Here is a 19,331-nt window from a genome sequence, read left to right as displayed (position 1 = left end):
TAATACAAAATAAAGGATAAGTTTACAGAAAAATCGTAAGTATACGAAAATGTTGGAAATGGGGAGGAATGCTAAAAAGCTGGGCTTGTAGAATTGACTGAAATGAAGTGATACATGAGTGAACTAGAGGTATAGTTTTGCCCTTATCTGTCTGGACGTACCCTGCTGGGTGGCCTGCTTACTCAAATTGTGGAACTAACTGAAATGAAATACTAGTAATATAATGAGTAAACAGGGAGGTTTGTCCTCCTCTGCCCGGACATTACCTGCTGGGTGGCCTGCTTACTCAAATTCGTGAGACTAACTGAAATGACTAGTAATACACGAGTAAACAGGGAGGTTTGTTCTTCTCTGCCCGGACATTACCTGCTTACTCAAATTTGTGAGACTAACTAAAATGAATAGTAATACATGAGTAAACAGGGAGGTTTGTCCTCCCCTGTCCGGACATTACTTGCAGGGTGGCCTGCTTTTTAATACAGAAATTGTGGAACTAACTGAAATGAAATACTACAGTAATGCATGAGTAAACAGGGAGGTTTGTCCTCCTATGACCGGACATTACCTGCTGGGTGGCCTGTTCCTGTATAGTAAGCTGTGTCTTCATCGACTCGTTTGTCTCAAGGAACGCCATCCGGTGCTGTTTGTCCGACACGAGGTAGCACACGCAGCCGAGCACAATGGAACACAGGTAGAGAAGAATGTTCGCCCCAATCTAGAGAACAACAGAACAAATTTCAAAACAAAACAAAAACGATATTTTATTAGCTTCAAGGGGCAGAGAAGGTATTTTTTTTTACATTTTGGTGTGACACATAATACATTTCAGATTGAACAGAATGAAACTTAAAGGGATGCCATGGTATATGCAGTTTTGGTTGAGATGGGTTTCAGGTTTCAAACGTTTTGTGTGTGAGATAATGAGAAGCTCTTATGAAATATGAAAGAGCATAATCATAATTCTAAGAGGAATTCAACGTTTATTTGATGAAATTTGCTTTTGTAATGGCTGAGATATCAACAACAAAGTGATCCTAATAAAAGATGGCACCCACCTTTTATTAGGATCGCGCTGTTTCAGTTTATTTTTGGATATTTCAGCCATTTAAAAACCGATTTTCATCGAACAGTAAAATAAACTTTGAACTCCTTATAGAATTGTATGCTCTGCAACATTTCTTCAGGGGTTTTTAAGTATCTTGCAAAATTTTAAAAGTTGAATCTTTATCTCAACCAATACTATCCATCCCTTTAACGAGCAGCATATCTGTACAGCTTTCCATGACAAGGCACTCGTAAATCGTCCCGGTAGTACACTTCAGTCTTGATTTATTTTATTGGTATAGAGGCACAGAACTTGAAACTTTGCGGCCGCAGAAGGTTGTGGGTTCACATCAATGTTCGGGCCAGCTTCCATTCCTGGGGATGTTTCACGAAGTATTTAAGTCGATCAGACAAGTTAAGATGAACTTAAGATTAACTAAAATCACGGTACTGTATGGCACTGGATTCCCTGTTCAGTTTTATTTCATGTTTTTCCAAATCCACTTCAGGTTGTAATCTAAATTTACAAACATATAACTTTGTCACTTATCTAATTTTGTATCTGCTGCTACTGTACATGACAAAGTATTAACCATTTTCATTTTCATCAAGAAGTTCAAATGTCCTTAAAGACACCACCATGATTTTACATTGATCTTCACTGTTATGATCGACTTCAATTCTTTGTCAAACACTCCCCCCTCCCCCCCCCCCACACACACGCTAGTAGTTTTACCCACTGTTCCCTCTTCATTCGAGTAAGAAACTAGGAACAACAAAGCTATGATGGGGTAATGATAATGCCAACGTCAAAACGTAACATGATACAAGGTAACAAGCAGAACATTTAAGGAGAAAAAAACAACAACAGCGAGAGATAGGTGTAACAGTGTACATGTACCCACCCCACCCCCATATCTACCGCTGATGTTAACATACAAGGTCGACGAACATGCGAAAATGTTTAACCATGAGGATTACCACTGACGACACTATGGTGGGCAATCATGAAGACAATTTATTTCATTTTCATTTGAAAGCCTGGTTAAACAGACGATTCAGAAGTAAAAAAAAAAGGCAAAGGCAAAAGCCTGTAAAACATAAAGATTTACGTAAGTTGCTCATAGCCCATTGCTTAGAAGCAGAAGGAGCGTTGTCCTCGTCTATACATGAGCTCTCATAGAAGTATTCATTTTCGTGAGAAAAGAAAAGGTGTAAGTATACTATGTGTAGGTGTGTTCCATTACGCATATATAGATATAATTTACAGTAACAAACAGACCGCACAGACTGGTTGACCTTAATTACTTTATGATTAATTCTATGAACCCCCACAATATTCCACTTTCTGTCCTTTCATTTCATTAGCATGTGGTTTTTTTTTTTTTTTTGGTTTTTTTTTGGTTTGTTGGTTTGTTTGTTTTCTTTTTGTTCCGCTGAGGAAAATTGCTCATTTAATGCCTGTATCATAGACAAACGTTGCTTGCATAATATACTGTATTCACTCATGCAAAAAAAAAGGGGGGTAAAACTACAATATTTTACTTTTCTTTCATAGTACATGTAGTAACCACGGTAACAGTGCAGATCCTTAGGACTCATTTGTAGGTGAAATCAATAGGAAATAGAAAATGTTAAAAGAACTCGATAGGAATTAGTGATAACGCTGCAGAAGTATATGCAGACAACTTTTCATGAGATTTTGATGTATTATTAATACCTTTTTCAAAGGCCACCAAAATATGCCCTTAATGTCGTAATTGACACGGTATCTGATAGAAAAGTGTATTTTATCTTTTTAAGGTAGAAGTCTTTTTGAGCACTGCATCGTAATGAAATATTTACAATTTTAATCAACCGCCGAACCTAACAGAGAAAATTTAAATCCCTTTTCCATTGGGGCATAGCGAAGGCACAAGAGTACATCAAACACTTTGTGCGTGTATTGGGAGACGACATGCATATACCCAAGAGCAAGTGCGGATAAACCATGTCACCATTTTCTGGAGTAAGCTTTACCTGTTGTGTGTGTGTGTTTTAATATTTATTCAGCTTTATAAGGCGCGTATTCCGCCGCTGCCATTACCGGTGATTTTGTTTTGCAAAATTCATACATCGTCCGGGCCGTTTTGAGCTGCGAGATAGAATTGAAAGCATTATTCATTGATATCATTTTTCGTTCCCAGCCATCCGCGATGACTCGCTCTGAAAGTACATAGTGTGGATACAAGGTTTCATGATCATGATGATAGACACTGACCATTGCTGACTTAACTCAGTCGGTACCATCGGGCACTACACTGTGCAAACTGTCAATGGCTATTGCATAATGGTGCCCCGAGTCGGTTAATATTCATGCAACATAATTATGTATGCTCTCATCTATAAAGACAGACATGCAGTGTATTATGTACATTGTAGAGATACCACACGTCTATATCCCATTACTCCCGCATCGCCGCGTACATTAATATTACATGCGAGCCCCGTTCTGCACACGCTTGTCGTAATTGGAAGAAGGATATAAACGTATGATGGCTCAGCAATTACATCCAAATGAGAAGGACCCAATTTAATTATGTCGGGCTGAGGGACTGTAGAAATATAGCACACTCTTCGCGTATCTTTGAATTTCATTGCTGTTGTGTGACTAGTGTTGTTTGTATCTTAACAAAAATAGCCAAGGACATTGCTGAATAAGAAACATATTTTCAACTGTTTTTCGGGTTTTTAAGGCAAAATTAGCAGACTGTCTACATTGAATAGCTCGTCTACAGTAACATAATGAAAAATTTAAAACAAAAATACTGGCAAAACGTAGTGTAAAACATGGAACAAGTGGAGGTGTTTTTCATGTGCATGTACGTGGTGATGATGATCATGATGATGATGGCGGTGATGATGATTATGATGATGGTAGTGATGGTGATGGTAATGATGATGGTGACGACGACGACGGCGATGATGATGATGGTGGTGATGATGATGATGGTGGCAATGATGATGACGATTGTAGTGATGATGATGATGGTGATTACGATGACGATGATTATAATGATGATGATGATGATGATGATGATGATGATGAAGATGTGTGTGTGTGTGCGTGTGTGCGTGTGTGCGTTGTAGAAGAGGCTTTTAAAATTTAACATCTCGCGGTAACAAACTAGCTTAAAAACATACATATTCTACGAGGAATAACCACATCTATATTATGTTTCATGTTTATTGTGGATCCATCGGAGGGTGACTTGCCATCATTAAAGAGTATAGTGCGTCTGGAGCATTACTATGCGTAATCTACTTGGAAAACAAACAATAAGCAATAAAATATTGTTTAATTACTGACTCTGCCCTTCAAGGGATGATAGTACAGTATTGGTGGAGATAAGAATTGGGCTGTTAACTTTTTGCGAGATACCGAGAAAACACTTATGAAATAGTACAGAGCATACCGTTCAAAGAGGAATTCAAAGTTTATTTGATGAAAATTGGGTTTGGGATGACTGAAACATCCAAAAACAAAGTAAAACAAAGCAATCGTAAAAAAAGTGTGGGTCCCACACTTTTTTAGAATCGCTCTATTTTGGATATCTCAGCCATTTCAAAACCGATGTTCATCAAATAAACATTGAATTCCTCATGGATTTACATGCTCTTTCATATTTCATAAGGTTTCTCATTATCTCACCAAAAAAACGTTAGAAACCCGGAATTAGGTCTCAACCAAAACTATACGATCCCTTTAATGTTGAATGTGGATTTCCCTCCCCCCCCCCCCCTCCAAAAAAAAAAAAAGACAAACGAGAAAGGACTGGGTGATTTCAATGAAAGATGCAATGTCATCTCATAGCTATTATTTTTAGTCGTAACAGAAGTAATACTCTGATTTGATCACCGCAAAATAATTTGTTCTCGTGCGTTTCGTGACTCATCGCTGTCTGAATATATTCGTCAGAAAAATTCCCCATCACTGCTGAATGCACACGGTATACATATTATGTCTCACTAATCCAATTTGGTAAGGTGCACTAAACTTAATCTTAGCGAATTAATGCATACTATATGGCCAGCTTCGTTGGGTTTTGTTTTCAAGTTGCTGCATCATTTTTTTTTTCGTGCTTTTGGCGGGAGCATAGAATGTTTCTATAATTTAATTCAATTAGTTGTAGCTTCCAAATTCAATATATCAATAGTGCTATTTCAGAATAACTATACTAACTCACTTTACTCAAACATTTTCGGGAAGTGTTTATTGTGTGTGCATTTTTTCTTTGTCGTATTTGGGTGAATCACGGAAATGTCAGTGGGGAGAAAAGTAATGTAAAAATTCGTTTTGATACTATTTGTATTGACCTCTCATATATATCATAAACCCGTATCTAGTATATGCATAAACATGGTATGATATGGAGATAGAGAGCGGGTGAGATACAAGGAAAAATTCAATCATATCATTATTACATAAAAGCATACCCAAAGATTTGGAATTTGGAGTGTCTGTTTATGTCAATAAGTGTTATTTTTGTATTTTCTCCAAACACTATATTCACAAAATATTTTCCCACCAGAATGGTCGTATACTAATACTAACTAGACGAAAACTGAATGCATCAGAATGCAGCATTTTTGCCTCAAGGGAAGGCTCGATGACTTGGGCACAAAATTTGCCCAGTATACGTCATTATTTGTTAATTGCCAGACCCGACTCCTGGCGAATAATTTACCTGGGGATGCTTGTTTTCTTTTTAATGCGATGGCAAGAATATTCGTAATGGATAACAATGGATAATACACAGGAAATGGAGTCATCGCGAAAATTGGTTCCAAATATCCTTGACGGGAATGATTCAAGCGGGATTCCATTTTCTTTACTAGCATCGACGGGGAGAAATTAGGATAAAGAGCGTGATCTATAAAGGTAAACACACTCGCACCCAAACCAACGTTGAAAGCTTTAATTCTGATGAGGGTTATAGAAAAAAAAAAGCAGAAGGTGGATGGATTGTCTTTACGATTTAGTGGGTTACGTCGGTGAGGTCCAATTAGCAAGATGGAGAACAATGGCACAAATTAGTAAACAGGGAAAAAGGGGCAGAGGGCATTATACTCGCCCAGAAATGGACACTAAACAGTGTTGTGAAAGATGATGAAGAGATACAATTCGAGATTAGGGAGCAGTGTCATAATACAATATAATTGGTACCAGTAGGGACCTTGATAGATAGATAGGTAGCTAGATAGATAGATAGATAGATAGATAGATAGAAACACAGATAGATAGATAGATAGGAAGATAAATAGATAGATAGATAGATAGATCTTGATAGATAGATAGACAGATAGATAGATAGATAGATAGATAGATAGATAAACAGATAGATAGATAGATAGATAGAGATAAATGAATAAATAGATAGATACACAGATAGATACATAGATAGATAGATAGATAGATAGATAGATAGACAGATGGATAGATAGATATAGATATATAGATAGATAGGTAGATAGATAGATAAATGAATAGATAGATAGATAGAAGATAGATAGATAGATAGATAGATAGATAGATAGATAAACAGATATAGGGAGATGTGGAAATCTATGACATGTGTGTAGCTCTAGGATTCCTAAAGCTATCACACAGTACATACACTACGCATAAATATTTAATGCGTAAAGAGAGAGGGGAAGAGAGAGAGAGAAAGAGAGTGAAAGCAGGATAGAACAACAGCAAAAAAAAAAAAAAGAAATTAAAAAAGCACCGTAAATTGCGGATATGATGATTAATTCATGTTGCCTTGATGTAGGCTAGCATCAAACTCCCACTCACATGTCGACTGCGATATTGAGGTGTACGCCGCGTGCGAGAAGCACCATATTGATATCGGGGTAAGGTGTGCGCGAAGCAAATTATGCCGCTCGTTTCAGCGCCATCGCGCAAACATGGCGACATGGCGTGCCGTGTCTATGGCAACGCTGGTACCGATGCCACTGAACGTCATGTCCGTACGTCGCCGTGGCCTACGCATCGTCTGCAACGCAGACATGCATGATTCTATGGGGGAAAGATGTGTTCGTAACACGACAGGCAGCCACCCAAAGAGTAGCTGTCAGCTTGCAATTCTTTTTGATTTTTTTTTACTTTCTCGTTGCATTCAATTTTAATTTCAATTCAATTCAATTTATTGATTTCATAAAAGCAATACAGCCAATATTTGTACAATAATCAAACGTCGAGGAAAACCACGAAAAAGCCAGTGGCTTGAAGATTGTGATTCCCTATGCAGAAGTACATTAAAAAACAGATTGGCATGAAAATACAAAATGCAAAATGTTACATAATAACACTAGATACTAGATACTCAATAATAGAAAAAAATATACACATAAAAACAAACAGTACATAAATACAACACAAAACAGAACGCCATGAACGTGTAATGTTCCAATACCTTGATAAAACGTAATTAATCATACGATTCAAAGAGATATTGTTTCAATTTCAACTTAAAATTATTTAAACTCATAATGCCCTTAAGATTATATTCCAATGAATTCCATACTTTTTCACCTTCATACTGCACTGAGTTCCTATATTTCATCTTAGATCGGCATAATGGCGAGACAAGGTTTTGTTTATAACGTGTATTGAAATTATGACTCATAGAATGCGTTTTAAAATAATCATCAAAAATACACGGCAATACCAAATGTACATATTTAAGCATAAAAATACTCGTTCTATAAAAGATCCTATCTTTGAGGGATAAGCAGCCTACGTCTTTGTCTATGAGTAGAATTCCATCACTGAATACGACAAGAAAAGATCGTATTTCATATGAGAGTTCGGATGCCAACTTATCCAAGATGTTTTTTTTTTTGTTTTTTTTCACTTGTATGTGTCAAGACCAGGATAAACCTGCTGGCAATTCAAAAGGTAGTAAGTGACATGGGTGACAATTACATTTGCTCCGCGCCACAATTGCTCCGGTCTTATCTTCTCCACGGACTTCGAATTAGGGTAAGGGTTGAGATAGGGCTTTAGGTTTAGCTTGATGTGGGGATTAGGATTAGGATTAGGATTTGGGTTATGTATATGAGTAGAATTTATGTTTGGCATAGCGTGCAGATATTTCATGGGAGCAATAGTTGCAAGAGCAAATGTAATGGAACCGGTGGCATGTTACCACGAAAAGACACAATCAGGATTCAGATGTAGGTAAACGTAGTAGAGCATTTCATTGGAGCTTGCAGTATCTTAGTATTGCAAATCACTAAATATGCATGGAGAATGAATGAGGACAGTTTAATTGCCACAGTGAAAATTTTGACATTTTGGAAGACTGGTAGACAAAATGTGTGATAGAGACATCAGCACAGGTATATGATTTCATCGAAACCAGATGATAACATGAATATCCGGAAAGCCTTCTGGTAAGGGTTAGGCGTCTGCACCGACATTGACTCAATGCGGATTAAACTTTTTCATTTTTATAGCTAGTTGCTAGTTTTGCTTGGCGGTTTATTTTTCACTTTTTCCTGCACTCGGAGAAAGATCGAAAAATATGTAATCAGCTCTGAGGCCACGTACATACCTGAGTCTGTTTAGATGGTAAATTAACCCATTCGGTACAAATCTATTCATTTACTAAGTAATATATTCTTCAATGACCTTCACTGAGTTGAATTATGCATTCGTAAACTGTGTATTCAAAAACCGGCGCTCAAAAACACAACGATAGCAACAATAGCTTAACCCTGTTCATGCAGTACTGCACTTTCATGCAGCAACAGTTATCTTATAACGCCGCCTGAAGCAAGCCGTGCTCAGCTAAAAACAAAAACAAAATAAAAAAACAAAAAACAAAACAAAACAAACAGAAAAAGCAACAAGTGCAAATCCACCTTGAAAAGAATAAAGATACGAACACACGAACTCATACATCTGTCATATATGGGGACAAACATTAAAGGGATTGTACAGTTTTGGTTGAGACCTAATTTCGGGTTTCTAACATTTTTTAGTGAAATAATGAGAAACCTCTTATGAAATATGAAAGCGCATGTAATTTTATGAGGAATTCAACGTTTATTTGATGAAAATTGGTTTTGAAATGGCTGAGATATAAAAAAGAGCGTTTCTAATAAAGTGTGGGACCCACACTTTATCACGATCACTTTGTTTTACTTTGTTTTTGGATGTTTCAGTCATTTTAAACCCGATTTTCATCAAATAAACTTTGAATTCCTCTTAAAATGGTATGCCCTGTACTATATCATAAGTGTTTTCTTGATATCTCGCAAAAAGTTAAAAGCCCAATTCCCATCTCCACCAATACTGTACTATCCCTTTAAAGAATAAAGACAAACAAATGGAGAGACAAACACCTCCACAGACCTAAATTGCTGGAAACATTGTCCTACTCCATCAGTGGAACCCTTCCATACTTAAAATCGCCACCAGAAAAACAAATCCACTAATGGATTATAACTTTAACTATGCATAATGCTCCTTACCATTTCCAATATTACGCGCCCCACTTTTTCCCTGCCCCCCTGTCTCTCTCTCTCTCTCTCTCTCTCTCTCTCTCTCTCTCTCTCTCTCTCTTTTCCTGAGTGTGTTTTACCGTGGACGACGATTAAAATGTAAACGACCTAGCATTGTATTCTTTCTTTCTTCTTTCTTTTTTTTTTTTTTTGAACGATATGCTGGCGGGCAAGATTTCACTTCGTCGTACGCCAGATGAAAGAAAATCCACGCTAAGAGAAGAGAACTTGCCACAAATCCTGCCAGGGCTTTTCAGAATGAAGTGGTATTTTGCCAGCACGACGGAGATAGTGGTTTACTTCAGGATTTATTACATGCGATCAAGGAAGGGGGGTGGGATTCGAGCGAGGTAAAGGACCCAATTAAAAGACGCGAGGGCGGACACGCCTAGTCATTGTCGCTTCTTTCACAGTGTCCAAACTAATTTGTCGCATCACGCCTGTGCACCTGAGACAAAATATTGACGGATGATGGAATTTGTTTGTTAAAGGACAGAGGAGGTGATATATGAGATATTATGAAGAGACGAGGAAACATGATAGAATATTACAAGGAGAGACTTGAAAGAATTAAAAATGAGTTCGGTAGATGTAACTAAAGGTTCTCAAAAGGAGGCATTATCGTCCAAATATGTCAGCGATGATAGTAATTGTATGGCAATGACCTAATGATATCAAATATGAATATAATCACGAGTAGATGGTGACGGTGATAATGATAAGTAATGACATGTAATCAATGCTGACAATGATATGAACAAATATTATACGACTACCACTGCCATTTATACTACTACTACTACCACTACTATTACTACTACTACTACTACTACTACTACTACTACTACTACTACTACTATTACTACTACTACTACTACTACTACTACTACTACTACTACTACTACTACTACTACTACCGTACTACTAACTACTCGCTATTACTACTATTACTACTACCATTACTACTAATACAGCACTTCTAATAATGATGAAACATAACTATCATAATCGACATTGTCATCGTCATCATCACTACAGTATCTTTCATAATGATGATGACAATAATGATAATCATAAGGAGGAGAAAGAGAATGATTACATCAATATTAATGATAATGATACTTTTTATTATAATAAACCCGGTGAAGAAAGTATTTTACGCCTACAGACTTTTTTCTTTTCAGTGTAGCAGCACATTTTCTCTAAAGGGCCCTTCCATTATGATTACCCCAACCAGCCAACCATATTAACTAAGAAGCCGGATCAAGGGAAATATCATGTCAGCACTTGTGGACGATGAATGCACGAATCAGGACATGAATCGAAAACATGACTTTTCCTTCTGATGTTTAAGATTTTGACGTCCTTTTTCCGTTAGTCAACATTGGAGTGTTTGGACTAAGGAAGACTGATCGAAGCGTAGGTAGGGGTCTGTTGTGATAGGTAGACTCCTAAAGTCAACAGGGAAGACGAATATTGACGAATGCGAAAATATATATATATGTAAGCAGAAGTTGGGGAAGAAAGAGAAGAGGACACAGAAAAGGAAGAGAACGAGAAAACTGATAACAACGCGAGGGAATAATCTTGAGATGCAGACGACAGAGATTTAAAAAAGATCAACAGCATCCTATATTCCTTATATTTGGTTTACTTATGCATTGGTTGGTGATTGGTCAAAATACAACCACGTGATTAATGCAGAGAAGATCAGAATTGATATATTGCGTGCAGTGATATCACATCAGGTAACATAATTCCAGGAATTGACTAGCCGCCGACCGGGCCATAAAATGAAAAGATGTGGACTTGTCTAGATATTATGATAAAACAAATAATGCCTTATAATCATGTCAATTAAAGATAACACTTGACACTCTCTTGGGTGTCACGTATTCTCCTAGAGACAATATTTTCCCTCAGCGCTGCGAACTTCGGGAAAATATGAGCTCTTGAAGAATATATAATTCCCGGGGAATGTCGAGTGTTATGTTACACATCGTAAAAGGCAATATGCATGACATTATGCAAGGTATATTCACTTTACTGGAGAAGAAAAATCAGAAAGAATGAGAACTTCTTTAACCCACCTGATCGGCCATGTATTCCCTGTTTACCGTAGAGAGGACTCCTACCACGGTGCAGTGGATCGTGATGGCAATGGCACTGAGCAATATCATCGCTACCAAGGGTACGGGCAGCATGGTGAACGAGGCGAAGATGAAGAACACTTGCCAACCGACACCGTCACTCGGTATAAGGGGCTGGAAGTACAAGCCTAGGTCCGCGAAGGTCTGGACGCACACCAGGCTCCAAATGACGTAAGGCATGACCCGAGAAAGGGCCGAGTCGGTGACGAGGCGGTAACGAGCTAAGGCGAAGAGAACAATGTTCGTAATGGCGCAGATCGCCATGATGGAGATTGCCTTGACGCGGTTAGGGTTATTCTCGTCCAGGTAGTACAAGATGAGTACGACCGCGTCAAAGAGGAACGCGAAACCGATCATCACCGGCAGCGTTTCGATGCGACGTCGCACGAAGAACTTCTGATACGACTTTTCCATGTCGTGGGACTCAAAGCGCCGGTGCAGCGGATTGTACCGGCGTGACCGCGGCCGTCCTTTGTTCTTATCGCGCTTGCCATAAGCCTTGTCGACAAGTTCCGTGTCCATGACGGTGCTGAGCTCGATGTCCGGCGACACACTTCGGACCATCGGCTGCGTCGACGCGCTTCTCGAGCGCGACCCTAAGATACCCATTGTGATCGCAAAGCCTGGTTGACAGCGACGTCGACAAAGAAGTCGTTGAAGCTGTGTCTCAATGGAGAAAAAAAGAAATCCACTGGCCTAGCGGCCGTCAAGAACACGTGGACGGCATTGTGATGAGACGTTTTCGTTAAAATATACGGCTTCTCGTTTCAAAACCCCAAAGTCATTTCTTCTGCAGATCCAATTACGCCACTTCGGCTCACTTTATCCGAGTTTTTCTTTTCCCCCGGGTCTGGAGGAGCTATCAGCTAGCTGGCGTCTTATCTCAGACATCACGGCAAGGAAAACTCCCTCGTGTTATAAAAGGAGGAAAGATATTGGGAGCCCGGGAAGAAAATATTAATTCCTGATGCGTTCCCCAGCGAGAAAAGTGCTATCATATTACGGTTCACTCCTTTGCGAGCAAAAAACATCAAACGCAAGATATTATCCTCACGCAGTGTTGTTGTTTTGACGGTTGGCTTCGACTCGGGTTGATGTAGGTACCTCGAGTGTGTATGCCCAAGCCGAGTGACGATAATGGATAGGACCGATCGATGCCAACTCTTAGCCGTTCGTTGCTACAGAATTTCGTTTAAGAACGCCACGTTGAACGTTGCTTTCTGCATCGTCTGCAAGAATAATGATATATGGAATTACATATTGTAAAAATCAAGAAAAATACTGCTATATTTTTATCAAAGGGGCAAGAGAGATGGGGAGAGGGGTGGGGGAATGGAATGAAGAGGGAAAATACACATAATCGAAATTATGTAGGTAGACAGTATAACGCGCATTACACAGATTCATTTCTTATTCACGAAGATTCATATACTTAACCATACTTGTCCTTCAAAGATCATCTTATCCATCCATGTTAGATATTTCTCTCGCTCTTTTTTAGCCAAACATGCACATGTGAAACATGTAACTAATTATCAGTGTTATCGGTTATAATAGCGCAGTCCGTAATCACAATGTGTGATACCTCCTTATGTAGACAATACTGAATACACGCAGACGGATGATTATGTCGCAGTTCCAATCACACATACAGACATACAGACAAACACACACACACACGTACACACACACGTAAAACCTTTACTATAGAGTAAATAATATCCATCACTGAATACACGAGTGTTCATAACGTACACGGTTTTCCACCATTACCATAGATACAGTACTGCAGGACGTCCGGAGTACAATACCAAATCACATGCACGACTAAAGCCTCATTAACTAGCGTGCACATAGCATGTGTTGCGCCGATGCTGCAATATTCTACTTTAATCAGTAAATGAAGAATACGTAATCAAGTTCTTGACAAAATTGAAGCAGGTAAACGCCCAATACGTAGCGACAAGGGAAATCAAAATTTTCCCCCATAACAATTCTCTGCATTTTGTTCTAGTCCCTTATCGTTTTTACAGTGGCGGTCTAAGAGCATCGTAAAAGAAAGAAAAATGTAAAGGTGCTACCGAGCACCCTGTTATTTGACAGTTTGTTATTCTTACTTCGTTAAATTTGGTATTTATTTATTCTCACAAGAATAACATCACACGCTGGTTGCTGATAATGCTCATATTGTTCGCTTTGCAATAGGAGGGTGCATGGAGAAAGTAGCTGAACGCGGATAAGATACTCTTTTATCGCAGCTACGTTACTTCTGCTGTTTGCATTCTGGTTGGCGGCGTTGTTGCTGGTAATAAGATGTGTGAACCTATACCCACGATAGCATGCCATACATTCGGACTCGTATTTACACACACTCACAAAAGACAAACCCAAACACGCAGGTAAGATAAACGAACGTGATACACATTTACATGTATATATGTGCATTATTATGTTATCTAAATTAGCTTCCCCGTCCAATAATGATATGGTGATATAATGTGTCATACATTTTGGCATGACTGTGTTTATGACATTATCTGCGAGTAACTTCACATAATGTGTGTAGTGTCACAGTCGGATTACTATTTAAAGCGATCAATCAAAGGCATACTTCACCATATTTGCAGATGAAACAAAAACCCAGCTTTAGTGCTTCAAAATAGTTCTAAGATGTGAGGTAGGCATATAAACAACCATTGTAAACATTTTAATCAAGATGATCAATGTTACTGTAAGTATTCTTAAATATACAAAATGTGAACAATAGCTATAATAACATTGTTTCTAGACTAAACCGTCTACAGTAATGGTTTATTGAAAAATACAGTAATAATACCCCTATATTTTAGGTCTTATTGCAAAATTTTTATATGATAGGATGTTTTGTGATACAACTGACCTACACATATGCATCAAATGTGACAACTCGAAAATTTTTGAAATCACTTCTCCCAAAGGTAAACTGTACCTTTAAATCCTAGAAGTCGTTCGTGAAATCAATGATAGAAAATTTTGCATATTCTGACAAAATCAACATTATCATACATTGTACTCGGACAAATTTCATCCACGAGCTTTTTTCCTCTCTCGCCTTCAAGGATAACCGTAGACGATCGGGAATCAGTGGGAAAGAGCGGGAGTTGGTCAGCTTGGTTTCTCGTTCCGCGGCCGCGCCGCCCACTGTCGAGGCCTACAGCATGAGGAGAACTGTCACATGAGATCAATACGGTGGAGGCCCCCAGCTACTGAAACAAGCTCAAAATAATGTTCACTACTACCAGGGAAAATCTCAAAAATAATCTACCAGTAGTAGCCGCAGTCAAAGCTGCATATCTGATATGACACAGGGGGAGCAAAGCCAAAGCTTAAGGGTCCATTATTTCAAACATAAGAACCTGGGATTAATATGCACTCATTCACATCTGTGTGACGTTGCTTTCTCTTTTGTCCTAGTTTATCTTTTTCTATAAATGTAAATATTGAAGAGTTTGCATGTAAGTATATACACATTCATTCTTCCTTTATATGCATATATATAAATACATATGTATGTATGTATATATATGTATATATATATATATATATATATATATATATATGCATATATTATAAGCATATAATCATCCTCGCTTATCTTTAGCTATAATGTTAGTATATGAATTCTTTCTCTATATTGTAAACCTACGTATAAATACGTGTTTGTTTGTGTGTAGAAACAGATAATGATTATAGATGGATATGCATTTTGGTAAAAAGGGATTGAGACATGGTGTATCGTTGTATATATTGTGGCTGAGACACACTGGTCTCCAGGTGGCAACTGGATCATGACAATCACTGGCAATACTGCGTACAAGTTCCTGTATATCAAATAGCTTATACACATTTGTGCTTCTTCATAACTGCATCCTAATACACGATTGAATCCTGGTATAGTCTCATGTCTAATGATAACACGTGATTCACTAATGATGCGCGATTACATTCCTGAGATTCGAATTTGAACTCAACAAAACAGTAACGCAGCGCTTTACCGAATCGTTCGAAAAAAACACGCCATAATGACCGTTAAACTATGATATAGCCACAGGTAGTCAGACGTCATTATACTTTGACTATGTGGGCGGTTATACGAATTTTGCAGACAACAAAGCTTGCTGTCATACCAAGTACAGGATGATGTTAAGTGTTTCTAGGCAACAAATTAATATTTGCTCTTGTCGCTCCAAAAGACTGCCCCCCCCCCCCCCCCCCCGACCAAAGCATTAATGTGAAATTTGTGTTAAGACAAGTGCGCAGTGGCAGTAATGGCCGGGTTGAACAGCCAGCAGGTATCTGTTCAACAGATCATCATCACATCACGGACGACACGATGCGTCATCACTTCAAAACAAACAGTGTCACGATAGTTCTGCTTTGGTTACGAACAAGGACATGGATTTAATTGGAATTATAAGTGCTTGATCACTATATGCACGGAAGTTGCAATAACGTTTAACACGCTTTCATTAAAATAATGCGGTCTGATCCGAGATATGGGCGCAGTGAAAGGAAAGCTCAGCAACCTGCTGCTTCTACCCACCGGGCAATTTAACCGAACAACCTATCATTTATTTATCTGGAATAAGTGTGTGTGGCTACACGTGCATGCCGTGGGGAGGCTGCAAGGGTGAAATTCCAACAGAAAAAAAAAAGAAAGATAAAAATACGTTCAAGCTTCACAGGGATGAACACATGCAGCTCTAGGACAAGCATGGAGAGATGAAGCTGACTTGTACCTCCTGCCACCTTCTGTGGCATGGTCATTGAAAATAACAACAGTGTTCACCAGGGCACCGTGTAATAAAAGTTGTCAGCCCTGACAAGTTGTTAGTGACAATAGTAATCACCATAGTAACAGTCGCTGACCAGAGCTTCTCAGCCAATCAAAACCAAAGATTTAACTGAAATGGTCAGAAATGACAATTTCATGACCTCACGGCCAATTATTATCTGGTATGAAATACCTTCAGACACTGCAGAGATACGGGGAAATAGTGACATTTTAAGAATTTGAACTTGACCTTTGACCTCTTCTACTCATCATACGTATGCCAAATTGCATTTAGATAGCTAAATTAATCGTTAAGTTAAGCTGTCTGAAAAATCGATTCCGAATGAACGAACGGACGGACGGACGACCCCAAAATACCATGCCTCCGGTGACATTTCATGGCGGAGGCACAAAACATATAGCCACTTCAAAAAATAAAAAAGTCCTTTTGAAGTTTAGCGGACATGCTACCATTTTAAAAGCGGATACGCATAAAGTTGAAATAATGGCTTCCAAACGCCATAATATGATAATTTGGAAATACTGAGGGGGCTAATACACCACGGGAAACTAATTTTGTGAGGAGCAGGCTAAAACCTAAGGGACTGAATATACAATAAATTTGGCAAATAAAGGTAACCACCACGGGGCTGAGGATGGAAGAAAAACACAATGTATCGTGAGAAATAAGATGATTTGGGGGATTTTCATCCTGTCTTTCTCAAAAATTTGCGCAATGATTATATTTTAGACTCATTTGATACACTCGGCTTCGTCTAGAACGGTTGACTGCTTTAGTTATCATTACCAAGACAAACAATAACTTCAACAAAAAAGAAGAAGAAGAAGAAGAAGAAGACTAGCAGTTTAGAAATTCTTTCTTCGTTCTTTGAGTCCTCCATATCAGCATTTATTATATCATCGGTGATTATGTTCTCTCGCTCTCTTTCTTTATTTTTCCACTTATTTTGTAAAAATGAATAAATAAAGAAAGAAAGAAAATTGACAAATGACGGTATTTTGACAGCATGTTTAGCGGCTCGGTTAAAGTGTGCAACAGCAGGTGTTGAACCCATTCCGCACTGGTGAATTAATGTGCCACGTGCAGGTTGATCACGCTGAAAGATGGGAAAGATGATATCACGCATATTATGCAGCCGCTGCCGCAGCCCATCGGTGGTATTTTGAATAAAAACCTTTTCATTTTATCATTGTGCGGTTTTTTCTGAAACAGTGAGAAAGAACACATCACAATCCACAATTATGTCTGCCTGACTTTTTTTTGTGTATGATGTGTACACACATTATTTTGTCAAGCATAAGGCCTACTACATCATTTTGTGTTACGTGACAAATTAATGCATGCTATATCATCTGTTTTTATCTGCTTCGTCAAATCCATTGATACAATTTCAATTTAAGGTTTGATTGTCGTTTCTTTAATTTATTATTACTTGCCATGATCATGTGATGATAGATGGTTCTATATGGCGGTCACCATCGAGCTAGCAGAGCTCCTCATACTGTAGCTACTTTTCTGGTTTGCACTCTACCCCAACATACCACTTGTCTTGACCAACTATCAAAATCTATCCATAAGTAACTACACAACATAATTATGCAATATAAAAACCTCAATATTCAAGACAATCTATGTAATACCTATATGTGCAAAACTGTTGTTGTTTTTCCCTGAATGTCGCCATGTTTCAGTTGCCTTCATAATTGAATGTCGCACCTATAGGAAGGAAAAGGTTTCAAAGATGGTTTGCAAGGCAGAAATCAGTAGTTCAGTCCCAGTTACTACAAGTGGTGTTTTTTTCTCTATTGGATTGACTGCCTTTGGATGTTGTCACCCGAATCTTGAATGACGGCGATCGCCTGAAACTAGCCACGCGCATCATTGCGTCTTCATTAAATTAGATTTTCACGGCAAGAGCATTGTATCCATTGCTACAGGTTTGTTTACCGACCTCTCAGTATCGGAGGCAGCAAGCACAGGTTCTATACTTCGTACAGTCTGTGGCAGGCTTCTAGCCGGCGCCCGTACAAGATGGATTAATTCAATTACATCCGAGATAGAGAGAGAGAAAAAAAAGGCCTCAGCTGACCTGCTTGTCTTGGCTTCAACAGAGGCACAGACGAGTTAACTTCTATGACAGCGATCCTGAAGAATAAAATAAGTAAATACCGATGAAGAAGAATAGTAACAACCAGGTACACGCATCTGTAGGAATGGCGTATGTGTATTGAGGGCAATAGCGAGGACACAAATGAACGTACAATCACATTTTAGAGAGGAAACGTAGAAAGGTGACCCCCATCAACGCAGAACGCCAGCCGACACGGGAGGCGGACTCACCTAGACCCACCGGCATCCTTTTGGAGTCATGATGCGACACGAAAGGTCTCCGAAGGAAACAAAAAATGTATCCTTGAATCGACAGTGACAGGCTCCCTTTTTAAGGCCAAGACTCGTTCCGCACCGTTGGGAATATTCGCCCTCGATTTAGTCACAGGACGTGAGGATTAGGCACAGAACACGACGAGGAACGAAGCAGGGGCATATTTCAGCTGCTCAGTTTGGAAGGAGAAGGGGAAAAGTGATCGGTCGTCTGCCAGTGGTTTCCACGCATCTGATCCACAGAGTACCCGTGCCGTAGCCCCCGGGCTCGCGCCGTGACGACAGCCAAAGTAGTACTGTATCCAATACAAGCAAATGGCGTAAACGGGAAATGCACACAGACGCGGCACACAGACCCACAGACACA

At 38.9% G+C, this 19,331-nt stretch overlaps 1 protein-coding gene across 1 annotated transcript in view; it reads right to left on the bottom strand.

The window, feature by feature from the left end:
* The window catches only part of LOC139724641 (adenylate cyclase type 3-like), a 56,242-nt gene extending 37,556 nt beyond the window's left edge, over positions 1-18,686 (bottom strand). Inside the window, exons 1-3 of the mRNA XM_071635774.1 lie at positions 18,672-18,686; positions 11,688-12,976; positions 566-715 (exon numbers count right to left, since the gene is read on the bottom strand). Of these exons, the coding sequence (XP_071491875.1) occupies positions 566-715; positions 11,688-12,356 (819 nt within the window). The 5' untranslated portion in view covers positions 12,357-12,976; positions 18,672-18,686. The remainder of the gene's footprint in view (positions 1-565; positions 716-11,687; positions 12,977-18,671) is intronic.
* Positions 18,687-19,331: the final 645 nt, after the last annotated feature.

This window comes from Diadema antillarum, unplaced genomic scaffold (assembly GCF_040938485.1).
Source record: "Diadema antillarum isolate AM-2024a unplaced genomic scaffold, OU_Dant_1.0 scf00000225, whole genome shotgun sequence".
NCBI lineage: Eukaryota > Metazoa > Echinodermata > Echinoidea > Diadematoida > Diadematidae > Diadema > Diadema antillarum.
This window is presented reverse-complemented; position numbering and strand designations above follow the sequence as displayed.